At 41.3% G+C, this 14,471-nt stretch overlaps 1 protein-coding gene across 3 annotated transcripts in view; it reads right to left on the bottom strand.

The window, feature by feature from the left end:
• Positions 1 to 14,471, bottom strand: part of ARIH2 (ariadne RBR E3 ubiquitin protein ligase 2) — a 32,904-nt gene that overhangs the window by 14,500 nt on the left and 3,933 nt on the right. For all 3 annotated transcript variants that reach the window (XM_026052553.1, XM_026052552.1, XM_026052551.1), the window contains exons 2-3: positions 13,964 to 14,307; positions 716 to 783 (exon numbers count right to left, since the gene is read on the bottom strand). In XM_026052553.1, the coding sequence (XP_025908338.1) occupies positions 716 to 783; positions 13,964 to 14,212 (317 nt within the window). In that variant the 5' untranslated portion in view covers positions 14,213 to 14,307. The remainder of the gene's footprint in view (positions 1 to 715; positions 784 to 13,963; positions 14,308 to 14,471) is intronic.

Raw genomic sequence — 14,471 nt, 5'->3', positions numbered from 1 at the left:
GTTCAGCTCTGAGCTGGTATGTTCTAGAGGGGCTGCCAGGCAGCAGTGCCTCCTGACACACTTCCTGCACACACTTGGGCAAAGTCTGAACACTCCTCCTGAAGTCAGCTGCAGGATTTCACTGCACTTCAACAGTAACCGAAGGACAAATAAACTGCAGCACCATTTTCCAGTTCCTGCTGCTCTCCAAATGCTAGACAGATTGGGGAAAAAAACACCACTTACGTCCAGAAGGAGCAAAAGCATCATCAGAAATTTATTACTAACTTATACATCAGCATGAGTTTAGCATTGATGATTTATGGCTCACCTTTTTCTCAATAGCAGAACATTTGCTAGAAATAGATTAAAAATTGAACATATGTTCTATTTATACCTAAAAGAAATAATTATAGATGCAGCTCTTAATCTGTTATTCCAATGTTTAAGCTAAATGCACCTACAGGGTTCCTAGCATGAGAATTCCTCAAGCTGAAAGGCAGCTGTCACCACTACCGCCTCCTTGTTGACAATTCTTTACAGGCAGCACAGCCTCAACAAAATAATGTTTCTCCTCTGTTCCCCAGCATGGACTGTGTAGCCTGATTTCAGGCCCAAAGACATGTATCTAAGGATACTCATAGAATACTCTGAGTAGTCTTGGAAAAAAAATAAAATAAAAAAAAAGGTGGGGAAAAGCATGGAGCACAGAGAGGCAAAGACTACTTGTACTTACCGTTCCAAAATCTCTGAGATTTGCCAGTGAAAACTAACTAATACAAGTTTAGCAACAGCATGCGATACCTGGATGGAAAAACAAAACAAAAGTCAAGTTTGGTATATTTTTAGGGCATATCTCTTCTTAGGACTATGACTTTTTAAAAAGACTAATACATTGCACAAACAAGAACAGCCCAATAATAGTCATTTCTCACCAAACTATTAGGCATAATACCGTTTTCTCAGTAAGGTGTATCTGCAGCACACATTGTAATGAAGAATGTAAATACCTAAACACCTAGTTTAGGCGCTGTTAGCAATCTAGTCACCACAGCCCAGAGAGGAGAGAACTAGAGAGTCACAGGATTAGTCACTAATGGTTGTCCAGCTTCCAGTCCTGATCAGGGTTGCCAGATGAGACCAAGGTCCTTGCTGGGTGTCAACAAGCAGGTTACACAAGGGCAGACACCATTCGCTCAGCTAGAGAAGCAGTGACGAGCTGCAAGCACTGACACGCTGTGACAGCAAAGGATGAGGGACAGAAGGGCAACATCTTCCCAAGCCTTTGGTGTAGAGAGGAGAGTTCTACACTGGAATGGAGTAAGAAGAGGGAAAACTGCTCTGACAAGGACTATTTCTATGCAGAGTGGCTTGCACTATACGGACTCCTGGCAAGTTCCAGCTTGCTCTGGCCAGCACGGACCAAGCGTTTGAGCACTCTCTAGAATAGCGCAGCAAGATGTTTAAAGTCATGTTACAAGGGACAGGCCAATGAGTTCTGCTTCACTTCCATGCGCTGACTTGTTTCAGAAGAAAACAGACTGCCCTGTTAGCACAGAACAGCTCACAGCTGCACTGCTGGACCTTGAGCCTGTCACTCGCCGTCACATCTTTCGTTGGGCTCGTGGAGTTCACGCAGAGTAGGTCTCCTGCGAACCAACATCAAGGGCTCTATATTCCCACCGAGAGAAAAACCATCACCACAGCGTCTGGCTCTCTTTACTGCCCATACAAAAAACACAACTTCTTCCACAGTAGCGGCAGGAAAAGCTTTTTCTTCTTTTTCTTTTTCCAGATAAGCTGTCAGTGCAAAACATCAGCAGAAGAACAATAAGCAGTCTTGAACACTGCAGCAGAGAATCACGGATTCCAGGGTACCAACAGGTAGAGACGCTCAGCACAACCCCTTAAGGAAAAACAGGCAATGGTGGCTTCTTCTACAGAGCAGAGGGATCTGCTCACAGGCTGGCAGCACATTCATTACCTCTCTAAACCTCCCCCAAGAGGTGCAGTTTCACAACACAGCTGACCTATTCCTGCCATGTGATCCCAGGGCTGGCATTTGTCAGCTGGGGAGCTAAACCAGCCCAACGCTGAGGGGCTGCTCGGGTGGCCGAGTGCTCTTGTAAGAGCAGGGAGAAGAGGAGCAGGGGAGCGGGACCACCCTGTGAACAGCAGATTTGCTCAGGAGGAAGCTGCATGATGCACTTCACATTTTTAATTGGCTCTTACTTACCTCTGCTTTCCCATTTGCCTACTTTATTTACCAATAGGAAAACCCAATAATAAAAGAGTGATTTCAAAGTTCGAATAATCCTACTTCTCCAAGAACTAAAGCATCAGCTCCACGCTGCATGAGATCTGCTGTGTCACCTTCTTTGAGATGGGACTCTTGGCAAGGCCTTGTGTGCAGGGCTGTTCCACTGCTAGCGTGGAGGTTCTTCACTGTGAGGGGGACAGAGCCCTGGCACAGGCTGCCCAGAGAGGCTGCGGAGTCTCCTTCTCTGGAGATCTTCCAAATCCATCTGGATGTCACCCTGTGCCTCGTGCTCTGGATGTCCCTGCTGGAGCAGGGGAGTTTGGACAAGATGATCTCTAGAGGTCCCTTCCAACCTCAACTGTTCTGTGATTCTATCAGCTTGAGTGACACCACGTTGCTCCTGGCTGCGTGGGTGCAGAGCCACCGCCAGCCTCCCATGGGCCGTTACCTTCCCTGTCTACCTGGCAGTCCCCCAGCAGGAGCAGGAACTACAGACAGGCACCTTTGGTGCCCCTGCCCAGGGAAGACAGTGGCATCTTGCTCTGGTGAGACAAGCGTCAGGAACGCGGCTTCCTGCGAGGGCAAACCACATGCTAATGAATCATTCCCTAGCAGCAGCAATAAAATCACTTCTCTTTAGCAGTAAGGAAGAACTAGCATCTTGATAAAGGAAAAAACAGTCTTAAATGGGAAGTTCGTGATACAAAAATTAGTATTTTTCAATTGGATTTTCATGGCTGGAGGTGTAGAATCCATTCCAGCATCACACTGCCCCAACAATCACTCTACGAACAGAGCATGAAGTTACTTGTTCCCAGAGAAGGAACCAGTTAACAAGCAGAGCCAAGAATAAAGATGCAGAGAGTTACTAAAATTGGCATATGTATAAGGTAATATGTATTACCTTAGCCTATTCAAAAGCTTCTGAATCAAATAATTTGTCAGACAGAACATACCTATTGTGGACAAAAAGATACTGGGTTAACAGCTCTAGGGTCTATCATGCAAGAAATTTTATATCAAGATCAATGATTTTATCAAACTTCTTTTTATAGAACATGTTTCAGGGAAGTTCCATCACAAACAAAAAATCATTTTGTCCTTGACTGTAAATCCAACTAATTACAGTAGCCAAATGCTTCTTTAACCTCTTCTCAGCTGTTCTCGGTAGCGGTAGAAGAAAAAAAGCTTCTGTGGCTATTTCTGCTTTGGTTCATCTGCAAACACAAGGACTGGACAAGTCTCAGTGCCTATTTTATTACTTGCATCATAGAATAACCAGGGAGTAAAACACACTCAGTTCATAAAACGAGGTTCAAGACCAGTCCACTTTCATAAAAACGCTCAAGGAGGAAAAGAAAAAGCCTTAAAACTGCCTGTTTGAAGTGCTTGAGAACTTATAAACAACTAGTCCCAATCCTGGGTGGCACAGGAATAGTAGTTATTTTATGTTGAAGATCAATAACATCAAACTGTGAGACTTGGGGAAGACAGAAATCAGGCTAGGCCCTCCCTGTTGATTACAGGGTATGGAGTCTTTACGCGTCATCATTTATGTCCTATTCATCCAGAGCAAAGGTAGGAATTCAAAAGTCAAATATGAATTTCCGTAAGGTCACGTGGGGGAGATTCAAGAAAAAAAAAAGAGTTTTAAGAAAGTTTACTATTGATTAGCAGTGCTCTCCAGATTTCAGTTAGGGGACAGAGTAAATGACTATCATGTCAGCCAGATCTTTCACAACGACATCGCAGAATCATGGGCTCATTTCTTTGTAAGTAGGAGCCAAAACACACTGAGCACGGAAAAACACTGTGGAAGTCAAAAGTTTTATCCATGAGAACCTAGTCCACAACCACACAGCACTGGAGAAACCACGTGCAGAAGCTGCATGAACTATTCAGCAGAAGACATCAGCATCTCCATGCACCCATTGCAGCCTCCCTGCAGAAGAAAATAAGTTTTGATTGCTATTCAGGACACACTGGCCAGTATAGGGTTTCCTAGACAGTTAAACGTTTCACACAATGAAAGATGGCAAATTCATAAAATTTATTTCTAAAATAAAATATTTGATTCAGCTTTCTATCAGCGTGTTCTCCAGAGCAACTGGGTGCCACAAGAAACCCACGTTATCCAAGAAAAACAGTACTTTGACTCAGAAGCAAAGAAAACGCTGCAAAAGATGCCTGCCATATTTTTGCTTGTACCTTCTAGCCTTCTTATTCTCATTTCACAGTATTAAGACCTCCCAAAGAGTGAGATGACCCATTGGTGTCTCACTGGCAGCAGACCATTTCAGTAAATACTTCTAATATTTCAGTAAATACTTCAGAGAAACCACAGTATGGAAGAGAGAGCATATTCTAGATGCTCTGTTTCTATTTTGGGTTTTGTCTGCAAGTGAGGAATCGTTCCAGTGACTGGACGTAACTTGAGTTCTCCAGAACTTTGCTCATTATAATCAAAAGTATTAAAGTTAAGAGGAAACCTAAAAACAGCAGTCATGCTGACAGAGTTCTTTCCTTCTCTCTCATTTTTCTCACCATCAGGCTTCTTTTTCTTCATAACATGGAAATGAAGCTGAAGAAAGAGGACTGGCTGGGCAATACCTCATGTAATCTGCAACTTCCAGCTTCCCATCAAAACGGCAATATGGTTTTCTCAGAAGCCTTTCCCCAACCTCCATCAGCTTAAATCTGATCTCCTTGCAACAGATAGACCTTTGTCAGAATTAGGCATCAAGTTAATGTTTATCAAGGCGCTGGAGAAAAAGCGCAGTGTCTCTACACACAGACAAGGTGCCAAGAGGAAGCTACCTTGTGTAAGAGGAAGTCTCCACGAAAATAAAAAAACAAGTCTGAAAAAAGTACATAATGCTAGGCAAAAAACAGATTTTGAAAGCAGAAGTAGTAACATCACAACATTAAAAATAATAATATGCCCAGACTTTTTTTTTTTTTTTTTTTAATGGCAGAATATTTTATGTTATTTCTTCAGGTTAACCTCCTGAGTTCTTTACTCTCCACGTTGTGAGAATGACAACTCCCAGGTTTCTGATATACAGGGAAAGATTGCCTTGCCCAAGAGAATGCCAGACTATCAAACAAATTTGCAAAGAAGCTCTGTGGGCACCTTCCTGGCTGTGGACACCCCTAAGACAACTACATTTCAGCTTGCTTCGCTAGATAAGCTATGCTGTTTGAAGAGCTGCAGTTTCGTCTCTCTGCAGCAGGAATCTCTTGAACTGTGCCACTTGACAGTTGCTCATTCAGACAAAAATGTTTCCTAAAAGCTAAGAAAACACTGTCTTTTGTAGAGTTTACATTCTACAGAAGTTGTTCATGAATATTGATGAAGCATGCGCATCTTATGAGTTCCTCCTCTGATTTTCTTTAAGGGATGGCCTATTTTTTTTCGCCTGCTTGGTCTGTTCTCAGACTCGCTTTTGCAGAAAACTCCCACAAGGAATTTTGACAGAATTCTAGAGACATTCTTTAATTAAAAAAAAAAAAGATTTGAAAAAGCATCCCAGAAGGGTGCAATCCACCCCACAAGTTCACATCACGGTTCTGAAAATGAATCAATTCAGAATGCACTGGACATGTTACGATCGGGTTCGAGCTGATATCTCATGGCTTTGCATCAAGCTGACAATGACCTGTTAAGTTGGGGTATGCTAAAATAAATAAAATAATAAAATAAATAAATATATGGCTCAGGTGAGCACAAACCTGGCATAAAGAAACACAACTCCTATTTCTTGGCTTCCTCTAACCAACAGTTTTTATATAAATAGAGTGAAACTTGCAAAACATTTCACCATGGAATATGAATTTTGGTAATCCTAAAAGGAAAGTAGTTATGAACACATTAATTTGTGCCTTGAATCAAATTTCTGAAAACACATCCATCAATTCTTTAGAACAATTAAAAAAAATAAACACAGAGCACGTGTCTTAAATTGCAGCTGTTGGTGAGCAACAATGGATAAAATAGAATAGAATGATCTGAGTCCACAGCAGAGAACAGTAAAACATCAGAAAGCCTGCTTTGGATAGAATAATTGAAGGGGAAAAAAAGTATCTTCAGATATGCATTACTTAAATATACTGAGACAAACAAATCTTTTTCACACCCGGAAATAATACTATTTTACACTGATTTCTCATTTTTGAAGCAGACCTGGCTCCCTGCAGGGCCCACTGGAAAAGCCTTATCCAACTGCCCTGTTTTTATTGGAGGATTTCTCAGAAGACTGCAGAAATACTCGGAATTACACAAACAGAAACACATATGAGCTAAGAGAAAGGGTTTTTTGGACCATATTTTCTTCTTTACTTTGATTCAATGCTCTTTCTAAGCAAATTTCCAACAAAATGCCAACAGAGCCTGGCATTTGCTCTTTAAAAAAACAGAGAGGAAGAAGATCTCCATCTTTTGATTTTTACTTGCAGCACTGCTGAGAAGTGGTTTGACATTTCAGCCCCTCTCCTGCTTATAGATACAGGCTGCACTGGGGAAAGAAATGCAATTTAAATTCATTAGCTAGAGTCGCAATCCTGTGGAATACTCTTGATAAACAGCAACCAATTCTGCATCACAGGCTTTTAATCTGCACCTTGCACTCACCCACTGGCATGCTGAAACTCCATGTCAGCCCACAAGATTAGAAATATATTTACGAGGCAGAACACAGTTTGGGACTGATAAATATTGCCACTGTTACTATGCAAGCTTCACAGAGCTGTCTGTGTACAGCCTGGTTTGCTGCACATTGAGCAAAGGGGATTTCAGGTTAAATCCTAACCCCTTCTCTGCACTTACACATAGCCTTAATCCATCTGCTCCCCTACATAGAACAGTGCCAATTTCAGCTGCCAACAAACAGGATCAGTGGGACTCGGCGAGGAGATCTCAACATACGTACTTTGCAAGCTGTGATGCTAGTCCTCCTGAGCAGGATCAGAAATAAATTAAAAAAAAAAAAACAGAATTTTAAGCAAGATGGCATGCCAGAAGGCACTATTACAAAATAACTATGAGATTTCTTTGCAAGATTTGGTTCGAAAGAAATGCAGCAAGAAAGCTGTAAGACTGCACGTGGATGTAAGAGTGACACAAGCCTCCCTGCTCACTGCTCCCACTGCAGTTACTCTCCCTGGGCAGTGCAGTGTCTAAGGGCATCAGTGCCCTGTGCACACACTGCACTCCCTGGGTGCGGTGCCAACAGCCCCAGCAGAGACTGAGTTCAATCCCTCCTCCGTTCAAGTTCTTTCCCAGCAAACACATGGGGCCTGGGCCCTTCTTTCTGGAGTCACAGAAGATGCAGGGGATGGGCAGCGGCACAGAGCAGCTGCCCTCTACCCACACAGACAAGATCAGTGCTAGACAAAGTCTGCCAGCTCAGTGCACTGCCTGTAAAACCACCAGGTAGACAACTCAAACTGGAAGGCACTGGGGCTCACATGTGGTTGCAGAAGCCTGCACAGTGTGCCGGGCTTAGGGCAATGCCCTGGCTAACTGCACAGGCAATATTCCTGCACAGTCCCGCAAAACACCATTTCGACAATCCCAGCTTCTAAGAACATTTTTCTTTTGTTATTAAAAAAAAGAAAAGAAAAAAAAGAGGAGGAGGAGGAGGAACGGCTGCCTTGTAGCATAGTGTTGCCTGGTACACACATTAGCTCACTTCTGCTCCTCCATGCCCGGTGGTCACGGCACACAGGATTTGGCAGCGTGCTCCAAGTGCCTCGTGCCGCTTCTGCAATCATGTTGTCCAGCTGTAAATTTGCAATGTGAAACAGTTCCTGAAAGATTGTTTCGGCATTTTTAATCACTTGTGTCTTGCCTCTGCCTCCCACCAAGATCAGACTCATCAACAGCTGCGAACACATTCTTTGCTCATCGCAGAGTTACACTGGCTGTAAGATACATTTAATGTGTGAATCACAAAGAAATGTGTGGGCTTTAATCACCCTCCACATTTTTGGCTCTTTCTTCCAATCAAGCTGAGAATTTCAGCAGTCCTGGGCAACAAGGCACAAAACTAATTTCTCTCCTAAAATGACTTCATGAAGTTGTCATAGTTGCAAGGGCTGGGCTCTCGAGACAGCACTTACCTCGCTGACCAGAAGTTTAAGAAAACTCAGAAACGCCTTTAAAGCTTTTAGAGCGTCAAAACAGCTCACATTGAAGACTCTTATGGACATGCTCTGTATCTTCTTAATGCTTAACATATTATTAAAACACAGGCTCTGTATCTGGCACGTAACAACATACCTTTTGTATAACAGAAATTACAGAATCTTTTTGGTTGACTACAAAACAAGGAGAAAGGACAAAGACACCTGTAGCTTGTAGGATTCCAGTGATAGACTGGAGGCCATATATAACATTGGCTTGTTATTAAAGCACTGAAAATAGTACAGCCAAACTTGCATGTTCTGGTTAACAAAGTTTACAACTATTTTAAATATAGTGTGTTGTCATTGCCAAAGATCAGCATTTGGGTTTTGGAGAGATGCTTGTATACTAGGGTCTACCATTTAAAAACAAAGATATTTAAGTATTCCCTATCTATCAGTTTCAGTTAATCTGTCATTGCTTCAAGTTCCTATGGATATACTAGCTTTGAACATATATTTTCCAAACTCTATTCTTGTGCATGTACATTTTAATATCCTGAGAGGAGACTCCTATATAGGTATTTATGCACATAAGGCATTTATGTTATGACTTCCTTTTTACATAAAGCCCCATGAAGCCCTTATGGCATCAAAACCAGACTATGCAACATGTCTTTTTTTTGGGGGGGTGAGATAAGCACCATGCACTACATATTTCACAGCAGTTTGCACAACGATACCGGGACAATCTTTTGACATCTGGCTTTTCGCAGACTTTTTGCAATCACACTCAACAGGCCCTCTCCGAGTGCCAGCCCTTTGGGGAGAGCCGCTCCCGCTGCCTGCCAATCTCCACGCACATGACTGCGGGGCTGCTAAAGATGGTATTTGCAAAGGGCTGCTGCCAGCTTTCACCAAGCAGCTCTCCGAGCTAACTGCTCTGCGTCAGCGCAATTTGAGTGCGTGGAATATTTTCACAGGGCTGTGTTTTGATGAGCAAATACACTCGGTTGCATTAGGAGATATAAACATCAATGAGGTGAGCAAGAATATACAGAATAAGCTGGTTTTTTTATCTGAAAGATCTGAGGTGTTAAAATGGATTAGATTCAGTACTATGTATTATGACAGTAATTATGCTTTTTGTACCTATGGGAGCTTTGAACTTTACAGGAAAGCTTCTTTCCTTAAGAAAACAAAACCATAACTTGTTGCAAGGGAAACAGGATTTTGCAGTCTGGTGAATACCAGCAGGTTCCTCACATTAGTGAATTGAATATAGCAAGTCCTCCCTTTCAGTGAGAACTACATCAGTATAAAAAGACTGTAAAATTGCATGACTGACTGTTCGTTTCTAATATCTTGCATGTGTAGACATGACTGACAACCAGTTACAAAAGAAAATCATGGTAACACAATTTGAATCTGAAGTTGTCTTATGTTAGTGTTTTAAGCCACTAAATAATCTGGTAAAAACTAGGAAGTTTGTATCACTGAAACAGAATTCACTGGCAAGTAACTGCTGGTTATTTGGAACATTACAGATATTCCAGACATGTGCAGGAAATCCTCAGCAGAGGCTTGTTCAGAGGTTGTTCACCACGGAAAACAATATGACATCATCACGCACTTAACGGCTTGGCCGTGACAGGGTCAGCTATGTACAACTGTTGAGCATTGTCCTGTTTGTGTGCACCGATAGTGCTACTCAGCATTACTCAGTGACAGCATGATAGAGCTAACTGGAAAACAAACTTGCTACTATCCAACTTTAGTTCATAATTTTTGAAAGACACCAATTTTTATAAGTAGGTCTGCCTTTTTTATTCTCCCCAAAACTACCACAAATTTCTTTGCTGGTCTGTGGGCAATAGATACCCCTGAGAGCCGAGCAGCACTGTCCTTAAGTGCTGACTGTTGGGTCAAACGACCTTCTGGGGGACTAAAAGTCTACAAATTGTTTCTGAAAACTGTCTCTGAAAATGATCTGCTTCAGTTCACAAGTCTTTTGGCCTAGGAATCTCCAATTTGGATGAGTTATTTGAGATTTTGTTCTAGCATATTTCAGCAGAAATGCCTTGTCCTTACTGAAGTCAAGAAATTAACCGAGTTCTCCACAAACAGCCCTCCTGACTCAATAACACTCCCTTTTCCCAGAAAGCTAAGACTCACAGTTTTTGCTAAAAACAAATTAACAAGAATCTTTCAAAGAGATTTTATGAAATCTCTCTAGTTTCAGTATGGTGAATTCTGTTCCTAGCCAACCACATGCTGTTGCTGAAGGCAAGTCATACTGCACAGCTGACTATCTACTGCTACCTTGTTTGTACTTCCTATTTTATCCAGAATCCCCTATTTGATAAAAAGCAAGTCAGAGAAACTCAAGGTCAAAGCTTCCCATAGCAACAGGTGATGCATTAGCTCTATTTATTTCATTGCTAATTCTATTAGTATCACTTTGTAATAAATGTTATTTTTAAGTAGAATCCAGTTTAGAAATTTTATAGCTGAGAAAGACAAATTCATATGCACTATCAGACTACGTCAGTTGAAAACGATTGAGGACTTCAACACAACACCTTATATCAACTTACATGCTGGGTTTCATGTTTTTAATCATAAAACCTAAGATTTTAACCCATTCTGTCACTATCTGGAGCAGATAAACAAAATGAGTGTTTTGTAGCAGAGACTATCGTGTTGTATTTGAACTTCTAAACACATGTAGGATGCTCACACCTGACCTGAAGTTAGCCAGTCAGCATGGAGGTCTGCTCCATGATCTGATCAGCTGCAGCAAGAGGGAGATCAAGGTCAGCTGCAACTCACAAGGAATGAGAAAAGGTCGCCAAGAGGGTTTCCAAGGAATGTAATCCTTTACCAGGACACTTTAACGAAAGGAAGTATTTAATGGAGTCTGCCCAGAAGAGCCAAGTAACACAGCTAGAACTTATCTTGAAGGTTACTGAACACAGCAAATGAGATGCTATTTATTTAGATTACTGTGTAGCCTGTATGTATGAAGATACAAGGCTCTGAATAACAGTTGTTGAACTTAAAGACAAACAATATGTCACATGGAAAGACACAGCCAAGACCCCCTCAATTTAACTTTCAGAAAATGAATCACCTAATGACTATGCACCAATCGCTGAGCATTCAAAAATACTTTGAGTTCGTTTACTGCACTTTTCTTTCAAGAATTTGGTTAGTCTATTGGTTTCTCATGATAATCAATCGTTCAGCTTTCCTGTCATGGATTGCCTTCAACGTTGTACCTCTCACAAATGGTCTTTAGTTTTACCTTAGTCTTTGCCTGACCTGTGTTAAGTAAGATCTAATGTTGAAAAGCACCACATAAGTATCAGGCACCACAAAGATTAGGAAAGGAAAAGGAATCAGCAAGGTGGACAAAGGCGCTCACAAAATGCATGGACAATATCACGAAAGGTAGTCTTCAAAATGAGAAAAACAAAAAAAGCTCAGGGCTCAAGGAAGTTAGAGGAAAAGAATGTTAACAAAGGTCTTACAAAAACCAGCCCCTGTTTATGTATATCCATTAAGTCAATGGAAAATAATGATAACAAATAGTTCAACATGTTCTATCCAATTTCCTTCTTCTCATACCCTTGTTAATGTAACCAAAATTCTTTCCACTACAGTTTGTCTCAGAAAACTAACAAAAAAAGAAAATCATACCTTTCCTGGGGGTGATAGAGAGAGAAAAAGGCAAAACAAAGCAGGGCTGCTAAAATACTATAAGAAAAGATGCCAGGAAATAAAAAGCACATGCCTCACATACACATTTCCAAGTGAAGAAACAAACCATCACCGCTAGCAAACTTCAGGATAGCACTTCAAGGGCTATAGAAATAATAGGTATCTGACACCCCCCAACTTCCCAGGTTTCTAAACAGATTATTTTTACCTTTTCATGCACAAGCCAAAAAGGATATGGACTTCATAGTGAAAGCAATGAAGTAGGCATACTCTTGAAATCAAAGAAATCTAAGCCTTCTACCGCTTCCCCCACAATAGTCATATTTGGGACGAGAATCGATCTAACAGGTTAGTTTTAATGATCATAGCAACTATAATCTTTGTAGTTCATCAAACAAACATGAGAGATACTTCTGGACTTGCTGGAAAAACATGTTTTTTAAACTCTGGATGCCCCAGTTTTAAAAACTTGATAAAATACTGTGTTTGTTGATTTAATGGAAATGAACAATATGTCGACAATTTTTAAAGGGTGTCCCATTTGGAGCCTCACAGTAAGGAGCACAAAAACCTTTCTAAATCTACTTAATCACTATGAACTAAGAGCAACTGGCAGTTTGATCCGAATTGCTGACCAATTATTCCTATTCGTTCCTCTTTTGCCTTTCTTTCAATGTATACAGAACTGCAGGCATTCAACACTTGAATCACACATTTTAGAAAAATTCACAGTTGGGTCTGACAGTCAAGAATGAGTAAAACATTCTATTTTCTGAGATGATAGTTCCTGGAAATAAGCACAATAAATAACAAAATCAGCTACAGATGGACCAAGAAGTATGAAAGTGCTTTATAGCCTACTCTTTATGGGCTTTACACTCTTTAGATTTTCATTTTTATTCATTGTATTTTTATTGTTTAGGACTCTATGGTGTACAGATATGGATCACCAAGAGATTCCTATCATTTTTTAAATCAGACTGGCTCCAGAGCCCTCCAAATAGGGCTCAAATACCTTTTTACCTGCTGTCTTGCTTTCAAGAGTGGTTGCACAAAACAACAAACATTCAGGAGACCCATAGGAGACCCATCAGAAGCCAGACAGGCTTTCTGCTGGTAATTCTGTTGGTAATTTCACAGTGCCAACCCCCAGCAACTTAGAAACTTGGCTTTCCTTTCACTTGTGTCAAGACCAAAGCCTACTGGACACAGCAGAAGAAACCTGCTCTGATCACTCGTTGATTCAGTCATCAGTTGCACAAGGGAAATAACAGTTTCACAGAAATCTTGTCTAACAGTTTGGAGATGACTGAGTGGGAATCTTCTCCTGAGAGGAATTAGTCACTGGAAGAGGGGGCAAGCTCACTGCATGTTATTTGCTCATTACTGCAACCATAGGGTTAATAACTTGCATGTCAGCTATCTGTCTTTCTGAAAAGCTGATTTTTCTCTTAGAACCAACAAGCTAAGATACTGATATTAGAATTACATTGTTAGCATGTCACCTATGTCAGTCATCTTCTCAAACACATATGCACCAATCTGCACTGTTTATGACTCGATTCATTTCTCTTGCATATATCTTCTTTGCATTTGCTAATACAAAGAGTTAAAACTCAGGTGCTCTGATCATAACGCTCAACTCTGGAAAAAAATTGTAAGTATCAACATTTTGCAAGAAGATTTTCAGGTGCCAGAATCAGCATGCAACATCTGTAATCCTTTGAATTGCTTTTAAATCACAGACCTTTAATAATGTTCCTCCAACCCCAAAACAGCAATGCGGAAACAGTATTTTTTCAGATTCTGTGTGGTATTTACCTTTTCCATCACATAGACTTATTTTACACCCGTGTTAATACGGGAAGCTCTCCTCACCTTTAACGTGGCAGCCAAGCTGGCCATGTGTTCATTCAGAGTGCTCTCCGACTCCTTGTAAGTCAGGCAGGTGAACTGATATTCCTCCGGATCAAAGGCATCCGCTCCCTGCTGCTCCACGTCGTTAGCTACCCCGTCATAATAATCCTCAATATCCCCAGGATCCTCATCCTCTTCCTCCTCCTCGCAATTAGGGTCATAATCCTCTTCATTGCTGTCAGAGCCCTGGCTGTTCATGTCCACGGACATCTTAATGCCCTGTCAGCTGCAGGCTGGGAAAGCAACTGTAGCTTCTTTTTTCTCCAGACTTTATCGTTCTTTTGATTTCATCTGAGCTCTGTTTCCTAAGGAGGGGAAAAACATTTTTTTTTTTTCTGTTGCCTAAGCAATTGTAAGAAAGGCCGTGTCAGCACCACACACGCGATCTAAAGCCAGGAATGGACAGGTCCAACAGCACAGTTAAAGAGGATTCTGTCAAGCAGAGGCTTGGTTTGCACCCACAAAGCCA

This window comes from Nothoprocta perdicaria, unplaced genomic scaffold (assembly GCF_003342845.1).
Source record: "Nothoprocta perdicaria isolate Ctin4 unplaced genomic scaffold, notPer1 scaffold_9, whole genome shotgun sequence".
NCBI classification, from domain to species: Eukaryota; Metazoa; Chordata; class Aves; order Tinamiformes; family Tinamidae; genus Nothoprocta; species Nothoprocta perdicaria.
Note: the sequence above shows the minus strand (reverse complement) of the source record. Positions and strands in the feature narration are given on the sequence as shown.